Source organism: Misgurnus anguillicaudatus, chromosome 8 (assembly GCF_027580225.2).
Source record: "Misgurnus anguillicaudatus chromosome 8, ASM2758022v2, whole genome shotgun sequence".
Taxonomy (NCBI): domain Eukaryota; kingdom Metazoa; phylum Chordata; class Actinopteri; order Cypriniformes; family Cobitidae; genus Misgurnus; species Misgurnus anguillicaudatus.
In genome coordinates, this window is record NC_073344.2 from 35,858,143 (window position 1) to 35,875,485 (window position 17,343).

The 17,343-nt window shown below is 38.6% G+C and overlaps 1 protein-coding gene across 5 annotated transcripts in view; it reads right to left on the reverse strand.

Annotated features, from left to right (window-relative positions):
- Positions 1 to 2,942: 2,942 nt before the first annotated feature.
- Positions 2,943 to 17,343, reverse strand: part of tanc1a (tetratricopeptide repeat, ankyrin repeat and coiled-coil containing 1a) — a 109,599-nt gene continuing 95,198 nt past the window's right edge. For 3 of the 5 annotated variants that reach the window (XM_055212494.2, XM_073870811.1, XM_055212498.2), the window contains 7 exons: positions 16,423 to 16,555; positions 12,533 to 12,562; positions 12,361 to 12,452; positions 11,922 to 12,068; positions 9,244 to 9,300; positions 8,755 to 8,855; positions 2,943 to 4,755 (listed from right to left, as the gene is read on the reverse strand). In XM_055212494.2, the coding sequence (XP_055068469.2) occupies positions 3,654 to 4,755; positions 8,755 to 8,855; positions 9,244 to 9,300; positions 11,922 to 12,068; positions 12,361 to 12,452; positions 12,533 to 12,562; positions 16,423 to 16,555 (1,662 nt within the window). In that variant the 3' untranslated portion in view covers positions 2,943 to 3,653. The remainder of the gene's footprint in view (positions 4,756 to 8,754; positions 8,856 to 9,243; positions 9,301 to 11,921; positions 12,069 to 12,360; positions 12,453 to 12,532; positions 12,563 to 16,422; positions 16,556 to 17,343) is intronic. The other 2 variants (XM_055212495.2, XM_055212497.2) reach the window with 2 other exon arrangements.

Sequence of the window (17,343 nt, forward strand, 5' to 3'; positions counted from 1 at the left end):
TGTATTTATTATGCTGGCAATAATTGGTTGTTAATAAGGCAAGCATCCCTGTTGCTATTGATGAAAAAAATTACTAACCAACCCTTGGCTATGTATACTGAGTTGGACTTGATGAGACTATTTCCAGTGCACTTATGTATAGCTGTTCTTTTCTGTTGTTTACGTCATTTGTAAGTCGCTTTGGACAAAAGCGTCTGCTAAATGATTAAATGTAAATGATGAAATCCATATTAAAATATGATTTATAACAGTCCCATTTGGTTTGTACTACAATACAATAAATACCCTAATCGACAGCAGGGCGCTATTACTTTTCTTAACCCTTCAAAATTCCTGTGTATCGTGGGAGAAACAATGCATTATTTCACAGAAAACTTCATGACATACGACTCAAAAACAAAAAAGATAAACATGACAAATATCAAGCTGAGATTCTCTAAGATTCTCCCTTTTAAGATACAATCTACACAGCAGGTAAACAAAGTGTCTTTTAGGCATTTTTTTTTAGCCTTTTTCAGGAATGCAAGGGCATTATGCAAAATCCACTTTTACAAGGTGTTTGTTTGGACATAAATGTGTGTGGGCAGTGTGTGAACACCACCACCCTACAATGACAAAATCCACCCACTCCTTCTTTTTAATCTCCATTAAAACCAAATGAGACTCAGTAGACATGCTGTTTTAATTCTCCTAGTTAATGTGATGTCACACAGATAAAGCCCAGCCCTCAATGATTTGTACGCTGCCCTCCAATAGTGAGATATTATCGTCTCATACTGTATTGACAGGAATCAGATCTACTTTAACAAAGCACTTGCTGTCTCGTCTTTTTGAGACTGGGGTCTCTGCAGAACAAAAATGGAGGCGTTTCCCAATTTTGGGGGGGCGTTTTTAACCTGAAATAGATGTTTTTCCACCTCTTTGTCAGATTGGCTCAAATTGAGTGGGCGATTCCCAACTGCATTTTTGAGAAGGAGGTCTCTGCGGAATAGGAGGAGGCGTTTCCCAATTTTGAGACATTTTTAAACTGAAATAGGTGTTAAAAATAATGATGTATGGCTTGATTGGATGGTTAAAAACACCGTATCCCGGTTTGAAGGCGCCCCAGAGTTGGGACGCGCCTCCTTTTGGTTCCACAGAGACCTATTGCTTTGTCTCTTTTAGGTAAGGGAGTGTCCTTATAGACTTAAAGGTCCCATTCCTTCTGTGTTTTTGAAGCTTATTGTGTTTACAGTGCGCAATACAACGTGTGTTCAGGTTTCACATGTAAAAAAACTTGGTATTTTTCAGACAGTTTACTTATTTCTACAGCGCTGTTTTCACTGTCCTAAAAATGGGCTGATGTCTTCCTTGTTCTATGAAGTTCCTCCTTCAAAAATACGTATCGAGTTCTGATTGTGTAGCTTGTTGAGTGTGTTGTGATTCGATAGCAGCTTAGCTTGCTGTTAGCTTAACTTGCCGTTAGCTTAGCTGGCGACTGACGTATTCCTGTGGGCGGAGTTTAGTCAAAAAACTGTTTTACTGATGTCATTAAAGCAGGAAGTAGAGGGCTGTAGTCCAAACTGGCCATTCGCTGTAGGCTTTGAAAGGTGAATTCTGTTAAAGAAAATATATCGCCTGACAGTGAACTTTGATCTTTATCATTTTACAGATATTATTTATGCTATTATAGCAACATTACACCAACTAGGGTTTAAAAAATGGGTTCAGAAAGAATGTGACCTTTAACCCTCATAAGCCCCTATTTTCCTGTATACGTTAGAGTTCCTTGGGGGTAAAAATTATCCTAGAAATTAAAAGAGTGATTACAAAAAATATATACATTTTTAATGATAAAAATAATATATCATTTTTTTTGTTTACTTTCCATCTATACATTAATGCTGTATTTTGGGAGATATGAAGTACTTTTGTACCTGTTTACCACTATATTCCTCAACTAATTATGATCTAAATTTTTAATTGTTTTTAGATATTGATCTAGATGTTATGTGTTGAATTCAGCCATCTGCTGGTTAGAAAAAAACATAAAAGAATTACAGTTTAGGAAATAAATCATTTTGACCAGCAGATGCCCATAGAGACCCATTCATTTTATTGTATGTGGCCAACTGCTCAACATCACCACTTTATTGATACATTTTGTGAATTTATGTTTATATAAACACACCTGTGTGAGCATTTTACATCTTTGTTTTGCATCTGTGGATTTTTTTGCCAAATTCTGTAAAAATGCTCTCTGTGGCAGTGTGTGTGATTCAGCATGTCTTTTCTATATTGCATTTACCAGGCCTACCTATCTGTGTTAAAATTTTCAGATTTATTCTGGATGCATTGATTTTTTTGACAAATAAAAGGGAAAAAAATATTTTTTGCATTTCCCATTCATTTCAATTGGGGTCATTTTTACCCCTAAAAGGCCTCTTTTGGTGAATTTTTTATACCTCTTTAGAACCGAATCAAGCGCAGTTTTTTTTATATATGAATCTTGACAGATAATCTGGAAAAGTCACAAAATCTTATTCCACTGAGATGAAGGGAACCATGTTTTTAAACTAAAGAAAAGTGGCTTGGGGGTAAGATTGACCCCAAGGGACTTATTAGGGTTAAACGAGGGACTCAAGTCTAACGTAGAATACAGTTTCATGGAGACATGAGTGAGCTTTTGTTTGTTATGCATTCGCAGCTGCATACCCACAATACTTAAGATATACTGTTTTCCTTAGTTAATCTTAAACTGGAAATAAAATGCAAGTATTGGGTGAACCTGGGATCAGATTCATAATTTGAATATATGTGACCCTGTCTGTGAAATTCAGGTTAAAGTCTCATTATCTAATGATGAGGAGCATTACAGTTAGATTTCTATCGCTGACATGATGAAGTTTTCAAAGATACTCTTTACATTATGTAGGGAGAAAGAAACTGATGGTTTTCTCAGACAGGGTCACAAATAACATGATTTAATTGTGTAATAAACTACAATGAGCAAAGTCAAACTTCCTTTTTTGTATATAATGCTGAAATATTTCAATACAATACATAACAGCCCTATACATGAAATCGATGCAAATAATATACAGTACATATATGAAATAGCATCTATGTCCTCTTCGAAACCTACAGTAAATGCGGTTCAGCATTAACATGCATGTAAACCTGAAGTCTCCTTTATACATCTCACAATCATAGTGGTATTTCATAACATACAGCTGTGCAAAAATAACTAATATATAAAATAGAATATTGTTTTAATTAGACAACCAAGCCATAAATAAATTAGTCAGGGCAGGTAAAGAGAAATGAAAGATATATAACACATTCCTCTCCGAACACACACACACACATCACACACACAACTCCATTCAACCTTACAAGAGATGCATTTAAATACACAACAGGACTCATCCGCAATCCTCCTGTATGACACACAGTCTATAGTGAGATCATTTAGCTTAATCCATTATTTAATAATCTGAATCATATTGTGTTTGTATATGCAGCACTATGCATTTCAAATATGTTTAAATACCTCTGAAGCTGCAAATGAAACTGTCCATCCGCCTTTCCAGTATTGTCTTGGGATGGGAATTACGACAGGAAAGTCCCTTTTTAGGTCATAATTTGTGCTTTACGCAAGTCAGAGTTTGTAGCTACACGTTGGATTCAATGAAAGAGCGTTTCGGTTTGATGGAGCTGATCAGGATGGGGTTGTCTCGTGCCAGGCTGGCCTGCTTGTGCTTGCTCTCATTGTAATGCTGCTGTAGTGGGTCCTTGTATCCAGAGCCAGAAGCCAGAAACTTCTCGGGTTCCTGATAAGGACTTGTTTTGGGGTACTGGAGGTCACCGGTTAGTCCCTGTGCATGTGTGTTTGTGCCAACGCCTACGTTGTGGCTTTCGAGTCCTTGCCAGCCATAACCGGTCACTAGGTTGGCATGGTGACTTTGTTGCTGCTGCTGCTGAAATCGTGCAGTCTTGTCAATGACACCCATAAATGGGCGTGGCTTATGCGTGTCGCTAGTGGCAGAGTTGCGCGCTCGGCTGTTGTCCGCGAGGTTTCCACTGGAGGAGCCGGAGACTCGCACGCTACTGCTCCTGCAAAACTCTCCCCTGGGCTCGATGGCGACCTCAGCAGGCAGAGGTGTTTTTTCTGTGAACTGAATGCCTCTCTCGATGCTGTGCTCTGTGCCTTGGTGAGCGATGTCAATACAAGGCCCTGCTCGGAGAGAAGTGGGCCGGTGGCGGCTGGGCATGGGGCTGGATCCGGCACTCTGCGTAAACAATGACCCGCTGTACTCGCGGTTTTTCATGCTCTGAGCTTGTCTGGACGAGAGGCGGCGGTTGGCGGAGCGACCAGGAGCAGCGGCGGAGACGGCGGATTGGGAGTCTGCTACCGCGAGGCACAGAGAGTCGGGCAAAGTGCGACTCTGGTGCCAGTTTTCTTTCCGCGATGATTCTTCCTCTTCGCCTGCCTGCAACATGTTACCGCTAAGGCTGTCTGGGCTTTTCTCCAAACTCTCAATGTCATGTTCATCGTCGTCGTCATCTTCTTCCTCGTCGTCGTCGTCATCATCATCATCATCACGGTCTTCCTCATGGTGTGAGGGGTTGGCGTGACATGAAGGGTGTTTCGAACCCTGGCATTGCAGGTGTTGGCATTCTTCCTCCACGCGCGCCAGCAGACGGCGGATCTCTCTGTTACTTGGGCACAGACGGGCGGCTTCATAGAGATCAGCCAACGCTGCTGCAAACTGCCTGAGAGAGTGAAAACAGAGAATAAGAATTAGAATCTCACACATGCAGTAATTTAATAAAGAATCACTAGAACTCGTATTTGGGCTTAGACGCATATAAATGTCCATATTTTTCACTAACTTTCATAAAATCTTTTAAACACACGAATGCAAGTGATCCTTTACAGGAATTGTGTTTTGGTAGACAAGGGCGTTGTAAAACCAAATGCTGGATTTTATGAAGACTGCTCATGCTAGCAGTAAAACACACATAGTGGTGGGACTGTGATGTTTGCATATTTTTGCTGCATCAAGACTTGGATGCTTGCCATCATTGAAGGATCTATGCCCGCCTATATCAGAGAATTCTCCATCTGTTTGTCACATGTAGCTAAAAGCATGCTTGGGTCAACGATTGCAAATCCTAACATTGCTGAGAAACAACAAAATTAAAGTTTTAGAATAAATGACATGATGTTGAAATGAAAGATATGCATTAATAGATGCATGCCAGGGAGCTGACTCACTGGACGCTGCCTACAATGAAATCTGGATCCTTACCACAATGGAACTTAATAAGCAAGTCTACATTGAGCTCTGCAGATTTTCACAGAACTAAAACGCCCATCACTCATTAAGTTAAATACATCTCCCGACTCTTGTGTGCTTGCTTAACAAGTATTTTGGCTAATTTGTTTATGCTTTCTGCTATCCAAAAGAGTCAGCGTGATGCTCTCAGCTCCATTTAACAAGAGAGACTCCATTAACGTTTATGACAAATTATGATAAATTACGAATTTAATACTCTGATAAGCACAAAAATATACCCCACATTACAAATGTTTTGCTTCGTACTGAAAAGTATTTCTAAAAATGTTATCCCATCATTTTTGTCGCAGCGCATTATGGAAATGCCAGATGATAGCATCATTTTATGCAGTATTATGTACAAGTCTTAGGCCACCACAATAGGCAACTATTAAAGGGAACATTTCACAAGACTTTAAGATGTCAAATAAATCTTTGGTGTCCCCAGAGTACATTTGTGAAGTTTTAGCTCAAAATACCATATAGATCATTTATTATAGCATGTTAAAACTGCCACTTGTGAACTCTAAAATGTGCCGTTTTGGGTATGTCCTTTTAAATGCAAATGAGCTGATCTCTGCACTAAATGGCAGTGCTGTGGTTGGATATTGCAGATTAAAGGGGGGGTTTATCCCCTTCTGACATCACAAGGGAGCCAAATTTCAATTACCTATTTTTCACATGCTTGTAGAGAATGGTTTACCAAAACTAAGTTACTGTGTTTTTCCCCCCACATTTTCTAGGTTGATAGAAGCACTGGAAACCCAATTATAAATAGCACTTAAACATGGAAAAAGTCAGATTTTCATGATATGTCCCCTTTAAGTCGATAATAGCTTATTCTAAAACTAAAATATTTTTGATAAACTATTTATTGTTGAAAAGAGTGTAGTTTACATAATTTAACCATTTTGCAAAAAGAATGATGTAATTAGAGTAATTTTGTAAAATGTCATGGGCCACCAGGTGGACACAAGTTGTTATTATTACATATTTATAACACTAATATTCCACTCAAACACAAAATAATCGGGACAAACTATATATCAGTGGAAAGCTCTAAGAATCTATTTTTCATATTTCATCACCTTTTTAAGAAAAAAATAAGATAGTGAGAGCATTTCTCTAAAATTTCATGGGCCCTCAGTTGGGCCTACTTGTTATTACATATTTAAAGCAACACTATGTAGTTTTTTTACCTTTAAATAATGTCTCTAAATTTATTTCAGTGATAGAACAACTTTTAACTGGACAAATTGTACTCATAGCTGCTACAAGCACACTCTTATGCTGCATTTACACCAACCGCGGTAGAGGCGTGAAGTTTGGCGGAATTTCGCTTCGCGTTAACCAATCAGGAGCCTGCTTGCTGCTGTGGTGGCAGCCCCGCCGAAGTCACTCATTCAACCAACGCTTGTTATTGTCCATAAGCAGTCACCCGGAGCTATACGACACAAGTTCTTATTTTTATAGAGACAGGAATAAATAGGACCTCGCTTGAAAGAGTGTCAGTGAGGACATTGGGCAACCTGGTAAGCTGTAATACACATTTCACTTTTGAGTCACGTGACGTTTATCGACCCGCGCTGTTTATTTCCCCCATAGGAAGGTTACCACATACAAACCGGTAACTCTCTCGATAAATGCACAATCAACATCAGTCATCTTGCAAACAGACAACCGCATAGCACTTGCCCCTCCCACAAGAAGCGGAGTTTGCCTCTGACACACGTCAAATGCTTGCTTTTTCCGCGCGTCTACTCCGCTTTACACGCGCGAATGCATTCAAAGTGTTCAAGCGGCAAACTAGGCGCGGTAGACGCGATTTTGACGCCCAAAACGCGGTTGGTGTAAACTCAGCATTAAAGTGGCAGTGGAGGGTAGAGCACACAGCCCCGCCCCTCCCCCTGCCTGCAGACGAGTGTCTGATACCAGGCACTGTTGCGCTTTTCAACCACATGGGGGAGCTGTAAGCCATTTTTACATGGAAACTACATAGTGTTGCTTTAAAACAATAATATCCTATTATAAATCTTTAAAAATTCTTGACAACCTATACATCATTGAAAAGCTCTAAAAATCTAGTTTTCATATTTCCAAATCTTTTTGCTGTAATAAAGATGCAGTGACAGTAATTTATTCATTTGTGACAATAGTATACAGCAAACCAATGACACCTAGTGGCCTTTGTTGGTAAAACCACTAAAAGTGTAACTAAAGGGCCGTTCACATTATAATGATAAATATACCGTTAACGATGACAATATTAGTGTCCGCATTATAACGATTACTTTATGCTAATTCGCTCACGCGCGAGGCACTCCCGCAAATACTTGCCCTTTAATGACATTAACTTTTTTGGATATAAAACTTTTGCAATTGTTTACATGTCACTGAATATGTAAATATGCTGTTCTTGTTGCAATTACACAGCGGGTAACCAGCAGATGTCCTCAATACGCTGTGTTTCGTGTAAGTCTAAACAGTGAATCTAGTTTGTGTAATCCAAGTTAATAACTTAGCTTTTGGCATAGTCAGTATGGTAGGAAAAAAGAATTACGTAGTGAATTTCAGCGCTGGATACCTGAAGTAATTTTATGTTATAGACCTGCGCATTGAGCTTTTCCCCTGTCATTTCAAGTGCGCGTACACTTGAAGTTCAAATAGATCTGTTTGGCTGTTAATGGTTTATCGTTCATCAGGTGGGGGGGGGGGATCACTCAGAAAGTAATCCCAACAATATCGTTAGTTGTATCTTTATCGTGTGAACTCCGCTTTTGTCTCTAAAATAAAACGATTTTCAAAACTATATTTTTATAGTTATCGTTATAACGGCCCTTAAAACCTATTATTTGTGATTTTAACTTAAAATTCAGATCAAAAGTAGTTAAGACTTATCGCTTTATTTTTGAGCATTTTGGGCATTTAAACATTTGAATTTTTATTGTTTTTAACTATAAAATATATACTTTATTATATTATTATTATAAATAAACTTGAACTGCTATAACTATTTTTCAATGTAATATAAATTAAAGTTGGTTAATTAATATTACATTTAGTGTAACTTTTTTAAAATGAGATCAAACAATGCCAGAATTATATTAATTTCTATATATATAATCTCTCTTATTAAGATACAAACCAAAAATACATAAAATATGTACATAAAATATTAACAAGGTTAGGTTTAAGAGGTTCCTGTTATTTCTCAAGTATACGGGGAGGACACACTAAATACTTCCAACTTTTTGTATTTTCTGGTTGTATTTTATTTAAAAAGAACTGAGGCATCATATAAATGGTCACTAAACCATTGCAAATACAACACCTAAGACTTCTGTACAGTATTGTACATCTATGATGCATTTAAACCTGCATAGGTAGGCATCTTACTAGGTTTAGGAGAAAAAGAGTCAAGGAGGTTTCCTACCTGCTGCTTCTCTTGGCTCTGGCACGGGCATAAAATGCCTCATAGGACTTGGGCTTTAGCTCGAGCGCTTTGGTGGCGAACTCCTCAGCCATGCCAAAATCCTGTAGAGAGCATGTGTGAAAGGACAGAAAGAAAAATACAGATACAGTTAAAGAAAGGTCCATCAATAACTGCAAAAAGCAAGTGTGATTTTATATAGCAGACCCAAGAGAGGTTTTAGTGCATTTAAATCAATGTGGCTGCATTCTGGTAGAGATGTGAATATAAAAAGGAGGTGGTTACAATCCAACTCTGTCCTTTATTCTGCTTTTGTGCATAAATCTGTAGTCATGAAAAGCCTGTCCTTGAGACGTAGGTCAGAGTTTCCATGAGGAGCTTTACTGACAGCTATAATGATGCAGTTTTAAATGTTTAATGACCAAAGATCCTATTAAAATAGCCATTAGGAATTACTATGTAGCGACTCTTGCTTTATCTCACAGTACTCACATAAGCTGCAGTTGAATTGCTCTCAGACCAGTTGTATGAAGAGCCACTGAGGATCTTCTGAATTAAGACAAACCTTCAGAGTTACTATGCTGGGAAATATAACCGTGTATGTGAGCTATAATGTGAGTGCCTAGTGTTATTTGATAAAACACTTTGGAAGCATACACTGGATTTATTTGAAGTAGCGAATCCTAAATGATCATTTCTTGTGTGTATAGAATACAGGAGTCGCACCTATTACCTTAAACTGCATAAGGGGTGCAAACTTGTCAGCTTTCGGCGTAATTCGCCATTTTGGATCCAAAATAAGTTCGCCTAAGTTCGACAGGGTCGCAATGAATTAAATAATAAAAATCATGTGATTTAACTAAATCACTTTTTTACCTTTAATAAGATATATTTATATTCGTTATTTGTTTATGTGTACTAAATAATATGAAATATTCATTTCTGTAACAAGGTTGTATTTGTTCACATTATGGCACTTTTCCATTGCATAGCACCCCACGGTTTGGTTTGGGTCAGGTCGGGTCAGGTCACCTCACTTTGGCTTGGTTAGCTTTTCCATCGAGTTTAGTAACACTTTGGAGTGGGAGGGATTATAGGCGTGCGTTATATTTGCGCTGCCTACTGCTGTGACATCATACAAGTGAGTGTGTCGTTGTACATTCCCATACATTCATTAATTTCTCAGTTTGCCACAAAAATAAAATTGACCACCACAAATAGATTATGTTTCTGCACAAACATCGGTGTCGTCAGTCAACAGGCTCTGCTGAGCCTCATTTAAGTTGCATTTAGGCATATATGCGGACGTGCGGGTCGTGAATGTGCTGCCACAAACTGCAAGTCTGAAAAAAAGTTTGTGTTCCTGATTCTCAACCTGTAGATGTTTTTCATCGCTAAAAGGGAGTTTGGGAACTTACAGCACAGCACAGATGACAACAGATTTACTCGAGACAGCTCAAGCTAACATGAAGGTAAAGCTAATCTTTTACATTATAGCGATGACGCTGGTAGTGCTGATTCTCTCAGACCAATCAGTAATCTACAGTGTTTTTGCATCACATTTTGGTATCAGCTTAGGTCGCTTGGAACCCCGACCGAGGTAGTACTAAAAAAAGTATCGGGAACAACGTACTGCACCCAGTGGAAAAGCCCCCAAAAGTAAGCTGACCCGACCCAAACCATGGGGTACTATGCAATGATAAAGCGCCATTAATAAATTCATTATCAAACATGAACAATACATTGTATATAAGCATTTATTCATTCTTGCTTATATCATTACAGTAATTGATGTTAGTTCATGGTGCATTAAGAGAAGACGCTTTCCTGCCAATGACGAGTTTTTACGGCAATTCATATTTCCGCTATTATCCACTAGGTGCCGCTCTTACCCAACTTAAAAAACACTAAAGCATCCACGGATCCAAAAACAGTATAATAAAAAGATTTAACTGAAAATACAAATAATAATTGATATATAAACTGTAATGTTATATACAGTACTGTGCAAAAGTCTTAGGCCACCACCACCAGACTTGTTGTATTAGAAGTTTTAATGTTCATCCATATTTATTTTTCAATCTATTTTATTAAGATACACACAACAAATACAGGAAATATGTACAAAAAAAAATTTAATGTTCAGGACTAAATGTCGTCTTTAGGTATCGTCGGTATTTAGTGACCTCTCTTGGCACTAAACACATCTTGAGCGTTTTTGAGCAAAATGAAGTAAAAAGACTTTAGAAATAAGGATTTAATTTTATTTAGATTTAAGAGATCCTGTAGTTTCCTGCTATTGCTCAAGTGGAAGGGGAGTTCACCCTAAAAACTTAACACATCAGTTTATATTTTATTCAGTTTTTAATACTATATACACATTTCCTGCATTTTCTGGATGTATTCTATTAAAGAGACTGAGAAACAATTATTATATATAATCACTATAACTTTGCAAAAACAACTAATTTAATTGTGGCATTGTGGCCTAAGACTTTTGCACAGTACTGTATATTATATGTCACCTTTTTCACCCGATGAGTTTGCACCCCTGGCAATAGTCGTCAAAGTGATAACTATAGCAATGTTTCGGCGTCCATAAACATGAGCGCTATTAGTAAACCACTGTATTTGTAATAATTTCAAGCTTATGCAGTATTTGAAGGTCTTTAACAATCCTTAAGTGGACCCTCGCGTTCATATAAATAATAGACCATACTTGAGCCTTAATATGTTGCATCTACAATAGAGCTGAGTGAATAGAGACGAGACTTTAAAAATGAACAACTACTTCAATTTGGTTTAACGCATACTATGCCAATTCAATGAAAGCACTTAGAAGAATAAAAACCATATTAATCTATAGTGTATGTATGTGGCCTTTACAGAATTCATCCTTTCATACATTCATGTAAAAAGTTTTGTCATCTTATGTCTAAATATGCATCTTACATCTCAATACCTTTTTGTATGCATTGTATTCATGTTGCTCAATTGGTAGAGGATTATATTAGCTAGCAGTGCAAAGGTCACGTGTCCGATTTCCAAGAAGCACTCGTACACAAAATACGAGTATACTTTGAATACTATTGTTGTTTTTGATTAGAAATGGAAACGTTAAAACTTTAGGTTCAATCTATTGAAGTCGTATGTGCATTTGTTTAACCTACATTGGTTTTGCGGCGACAGCGGGACAGGTTGAGATAGAGAGAAACCCGCAGCTCCCTGAAGGCCTTGAGGTCCTCCCCGAAACCTTCCCTTGGAAACTTCCTTAGTGCATACTGATACCTCTGAGCCGCTTCCTTCATCTTCCCTTTCTGAGAAAAAAGACAACACAGCTTCAGAAAGCACTTGGGCTCCCAGAACAATTTGCTGTGATATTCTGGTTCCTGGATATGACTTGTATCCCTAATACTATGAAAGTCTATATTTATTGCCCTTTAGATCATCTCCCAAGTGAAAAGTGTCCTTATTGCACCTCCTTACATAATAGCATCTCCTTAACAACCTGCACGATTTGAGGTATTCCTCAAATCTGTAGTTCACAAGGTGCACAGTGCTGAGTTTGAGCAGTAAATGCTTACATCAGAAAATACTGTAGTGTCTGACCTTATAAAGCAGATTTCCCTCCTCCATGAGTCTCTGCAGAAGTATGATGAGGATGTCAGGTTTGGATGTGGCCATGGCCCACGCAGCATTTCCTACAGAGACGAAGACATGTCAGTCCTGATAGACAGTACTGACAAAAAAACTCAGATTATGTTTTTCCTAAAGCATGTACCTGATCGCTCATAAGGTGACGTTCGGTAGCCTACAGTGCAGCGAGTTAGACAGCAGAAGAGAAAGGAAAAAATAAGAGAAAGAAAGAGTAAAGAACTTAGGCAAGAAAAAAATCAAGAGCAACAGAGTGTGCAGAAATAAGAAGACTAAGGCTACGTCCGAAATCTAAAGCAGCTGACCTGATGCCTCGCTGCTCAGGGACTGAAAATGCAAATCAAAAGGTGTAAAAAGTAAAAATAGAACTTTATTTACACTAAATTTGTGCTCAAGGTGCTTTCTTGGGTGCCTTTTTTCCGAACTGGACCAGGCTCGACCAATCACATTTCCTGCGCATGCCCATAAATAAAATTATAGGTAAAATTAAAGGTATCTCAGGAGACAGGAAGTGAACCAAACATTGGAATCGGACATGCTTTGATGCCTCCAAAGGCAGCATTTTAAAGATTTGGACGCAGCTTAAAGGGAATTATTTCCGACGCAGCTTAAAGGGAATTAATTATATTAATTATATTAAACCCATGATTTACTCACCCCCAAGCTGTCCGAGATGTATATGTCCATCATTTTTCAGACTAAAGAAAATAACTCGCTTCCGGTAACGCCACCATCTTAGACTCCTCTGTATTCAGGAGAGAGTATCAGCGTACTGTACGCACTTTTCTTAGTGACGTATGACAAATTCGGAAGGGTGGGGGCACAGAGCAGCAGCAGAGAAACCTCCGTAAACTGCGTACGCTCTCATCTCGAACGTGGACGGCGTTACCGGAAGCGAGTTATTTTCCTTTATAAAGTTTGTGGATATTTCTACACCAAAACGGTGCGGATTACCTTCAGAAGGCCTTTGTTTATCATCGTGGAGCCGTTTAGATTTTTTTTTTAAGGATGGATGCACATTTTTGGACTTGAAGAAAGTGGACCCTATAAATTTACATTTGATTAATTGAAAGATATAAAACATTTTATAAAATAAATGAAAATGTTTTTGTCTGAAAAACGTGGGACATGCATCTCGGACAGCTTGGGGGTGAGTAAATCATGGGTTTAATATCATTTTTGGCGAACTATCCCTTTGACTGTATATTTTTATGAAAACATTAAAGCAAGCAACGAAGAGTGAAAGACCATTAGCGCAGTATTCCTACATACTAAAGGTAAAATGAAAACATACATGATGCAATTAAAATATTCATATTCAATATAAAAAGTCATTGTCAAGCAAAGACCTTATGTGCCATTTATTTGCTAGAAAATATATCACATACAAATGAGCAGAACAGTAAAAGTACGGCTATGTATACACGACAACCGTAGTAAAAACAGAAAAAGGTTTTTCTTCGCATTTACGCTAAAGCCCTAAGTATAGTCAAGTTTTACACGTAAAGCACTAACGTGTTGGTTTTTTTTCTGGAGTGCTTACAAAATAGGATTGTGCAATACTGTTTTTACGTATTGATTATATATTGGTCACCTGCTTTCACGTTATATGGTTGCTTTAATAAATTCATGCTGCGGCTAAATCCAGGAATGCCCACCCCTGGCCTAGGTTGTGAAGGATCCATTTGTTTGATTCTTCGGGGCTCAAGGAAAGAAGGACACATTTTGAGGCTGCATATTGAATTGGGATGACCTTAATTACAGTCGCGCTGCTGTGACGCCATCGGTCTAGATAGTAGCCTTCGAATTGAGACACAGCTTGAGATATACTTACACGAAACGGAAGTGACGACTGTTGCCTGGACGACGCTGTAATCCTTAAGAAATTCAAACATCCGAATACAACTCATCTTTGCATTTAAGCATTTATTTGTGTTTACCCTATAGTTTAATTTATTGTTTTAGTGACGCATTATCTATTTAATTTGTTAAAATTGTGTAGCACAACTACACTCCGCCTTCTTGTGGTGGTATTAGTCGTTTGCGTGTCGAGGGATTTTCACCTTAAACAGTAAACCATCCAGGAACTTTATGGATACTAATTTTAACATACTATGATTTGGGATGTACTTATTCTAATTTCAAATACTACTTAGGATGGATATTTTGCAGATTGGGACGCAGGGTCACTATCTTCAGCAGCACAAACACTTGTGTCTTATAAGGCTTCCATTGCTGTTTTGGTTAAACTCATGCATGCATATAGACTGAATTAACACATGTGCACAACGTCACCATTGTCACAGTTTCGCCTATAAGTAGGGATGTCCCGATCAGGTTTTTTTGCCCTCGAGTCCGAGTCATTTGATTTTGAGTATCTGCATATACCGAGTCCCGATCCGATACTTCTAAATACATAAAAAAAAGAATAAAGAAGAGCGAAAAATAGAACCAGGATGTTCCTTATGTCATGCCGCACGCGTTGCGGTTTCTGTGTGGAGTCAAAAGAGTCTAACTCTGGGGAGGCTCTGTTGTGAGGGAGGGTTCGAGGGGTAACATGTTAAATCCTGATGACAGCAGAGCCACTGGTGTGTTTCAATGACATTTTGGACCTCTGATAGGATTTTATAAGTTTCAGTTTTAAAGCCGTGCTACATGTTGACTCAAACTTTAAAACCTGAACTTAAATTAAGCAAATCTATGAGTCTGACACCCTATATGCATTTGGTGCACATGTCATTATGCACAATTGACCAAACTTTGAAGGAAGTTAACAAAAACGATCAACGCGTCGTTTAAATGAGCGGTAAAAACACGGTTTTGTCGTGGGTTCCCCGCACGCACGAGTGTGAAGCCTATGAATGAAAACACGTCATTCTCTCGTCAGTCCACACGCACCAGCGCAACGCGTACACTGACGCGGACCAGAGCGAGACCTTAATGCAGGATTTTTAAACCCTGCATATGTATCCGAGTCCTGATCGGGAGGTAACGTCCGATTCCGATCGAGTCTAAAATCGGGTCCGATTTCCGATCACGTGATCAGATCGGGACATCCCTACCTATAAGTAGTTTACATGAAGACAACAAGGGGCTGTTTTTAAAAAGGGGAACCCGTCTTCAAAAGTTTGCATTTTCAGGACCCCAAAATGCCATATTCGTGTAAACGGACAGTCAAACCACATAAAAACGTTTCTTTTTACGGTTGAAATAGTTGTTATGTACATAACCTCTAAGAGAACGGCAAAATAATAAAATAAACAGAATTCATAATCAGGTTTTCTGAAACAACAGACATTTTTGATTCGAATGAGAGCTTAACATCTATAAATGGAAACAAGTTTTTTGCTTACGTAGCATTATTATTTGTGGTCCCCTTCCAGTGGCTAACTGGAAGTTTCAGCTAATACTAATTTAAAGCATGGGTCCGTGTGGTTCTTTTTCAGTGGTTATGGACTTTGCTAACAAAAGCAGGAGATTTTTCTACTCTACAACGCAGCCTGGCCTTTTTGCATCACGTCTAGCGTGTCGAAAAAGACGAATTGCACCACAAAGTCATTTCAATGCCCCGTTAAGAGTCTGGCAAATGCATCCACACCAGCAACCGCAGACCAGAGACTGTGGCCATTTCAGATGTAATTAGATATTTTTAAACTTAAGGGGAAAATGGGCTCTTCAAAGGTTTGCACTTAGTGACTTTTGGCGAACAGCTGAGTGGACTTCGCTAAAAAAGTCTCTGCCCTGACACAGAGTGTGAATGACAATCTCATACATCATCAGCGTCCTACTTAACTTACACTGTCCTGCGTGACTCTGTTGTTAATATGGCCTGGTTTTCATTATATTTAGGACTCAGCAAAGGCTTTCGCTCTCTAAGAAAACGGGAGAACAATTGGACCTCGCCACTTTCTAGATTTAGAATCGACAAGCTCCTCCTGAGAACCAGCAGAGGACGGCACGTGAACCACGAAGATGGATAAACGAATGTGTGCCATGCTGTTCTGAGTTTAGACTTACCCAGTTTGGCCCCTTTCTTCAGTAGGGTGACCACGACGGAGGTGTTCCTGCTACCTATGGCCCGATCCAAAGGTCTCATGCCGCTGTAGTCCATATGTTCAATCGCGGCTCCGCACTCGACCAGGTAATGCACCTAAACAATATGATACTAGTGTCAACCTGCATTTCTGTCTACTAGGGCTTGTGGTTGTTTTGGCTAGTCGGGCTGACCAGTCAGTACATCAACATTTACTGTATTTACATGACTTGTGACGTGTAGCATCTGCGTTTTTCGCTATTAAAGGAAAACACCACCATTTTTTCAATATTTTACTATGTTCTTACCCCAACTTAGATGAATTGATACATACCTATCTATTTTCAATGCATGCACTTGTAATCTTTGTACAGCGCTCCTTGAATGTGTTAGCATTTAGCCTAGCCCCATTCCTTCTTATGGCTCCAAACAAAAGTTTATTTTGTGCCTCCATATTAACTCGTGTAACTATTCATGTAACAGTCTTTAAATAGGGAAAACATAGAAGTGTTTGGTGTCTTCTAAATTAATTCCTGTTTGGAGCCATAGGAATGAATGGGGCTAGGCTAAATGCTAACACATTCACAAGGCGCTGTACAAAGTTTAAAGTGTACACATTGAAAAAAGATAGGTATGTATTAATTTGTCTAAGTTAAGGTAAGAACAGAGTAAAATATTGAGAAAGTGTGGTGTTTTCCTTTAAACGGTATGTTGAGCGTGTGAATATAGAGATAATGTCCTTGACAGTCTATGGCCATAACATTTCTGAAAACATTTTTTTTTGCAATGTACATTCTGTGAAAAATAACCTTGACGTTTTTATATTGACCGAGTAAGGTCAAGTCCCAGATTGAGACTTCAGGGTGTCAGTATTAAAAACAAAACTTCACTGTTTGTCCCTAGCA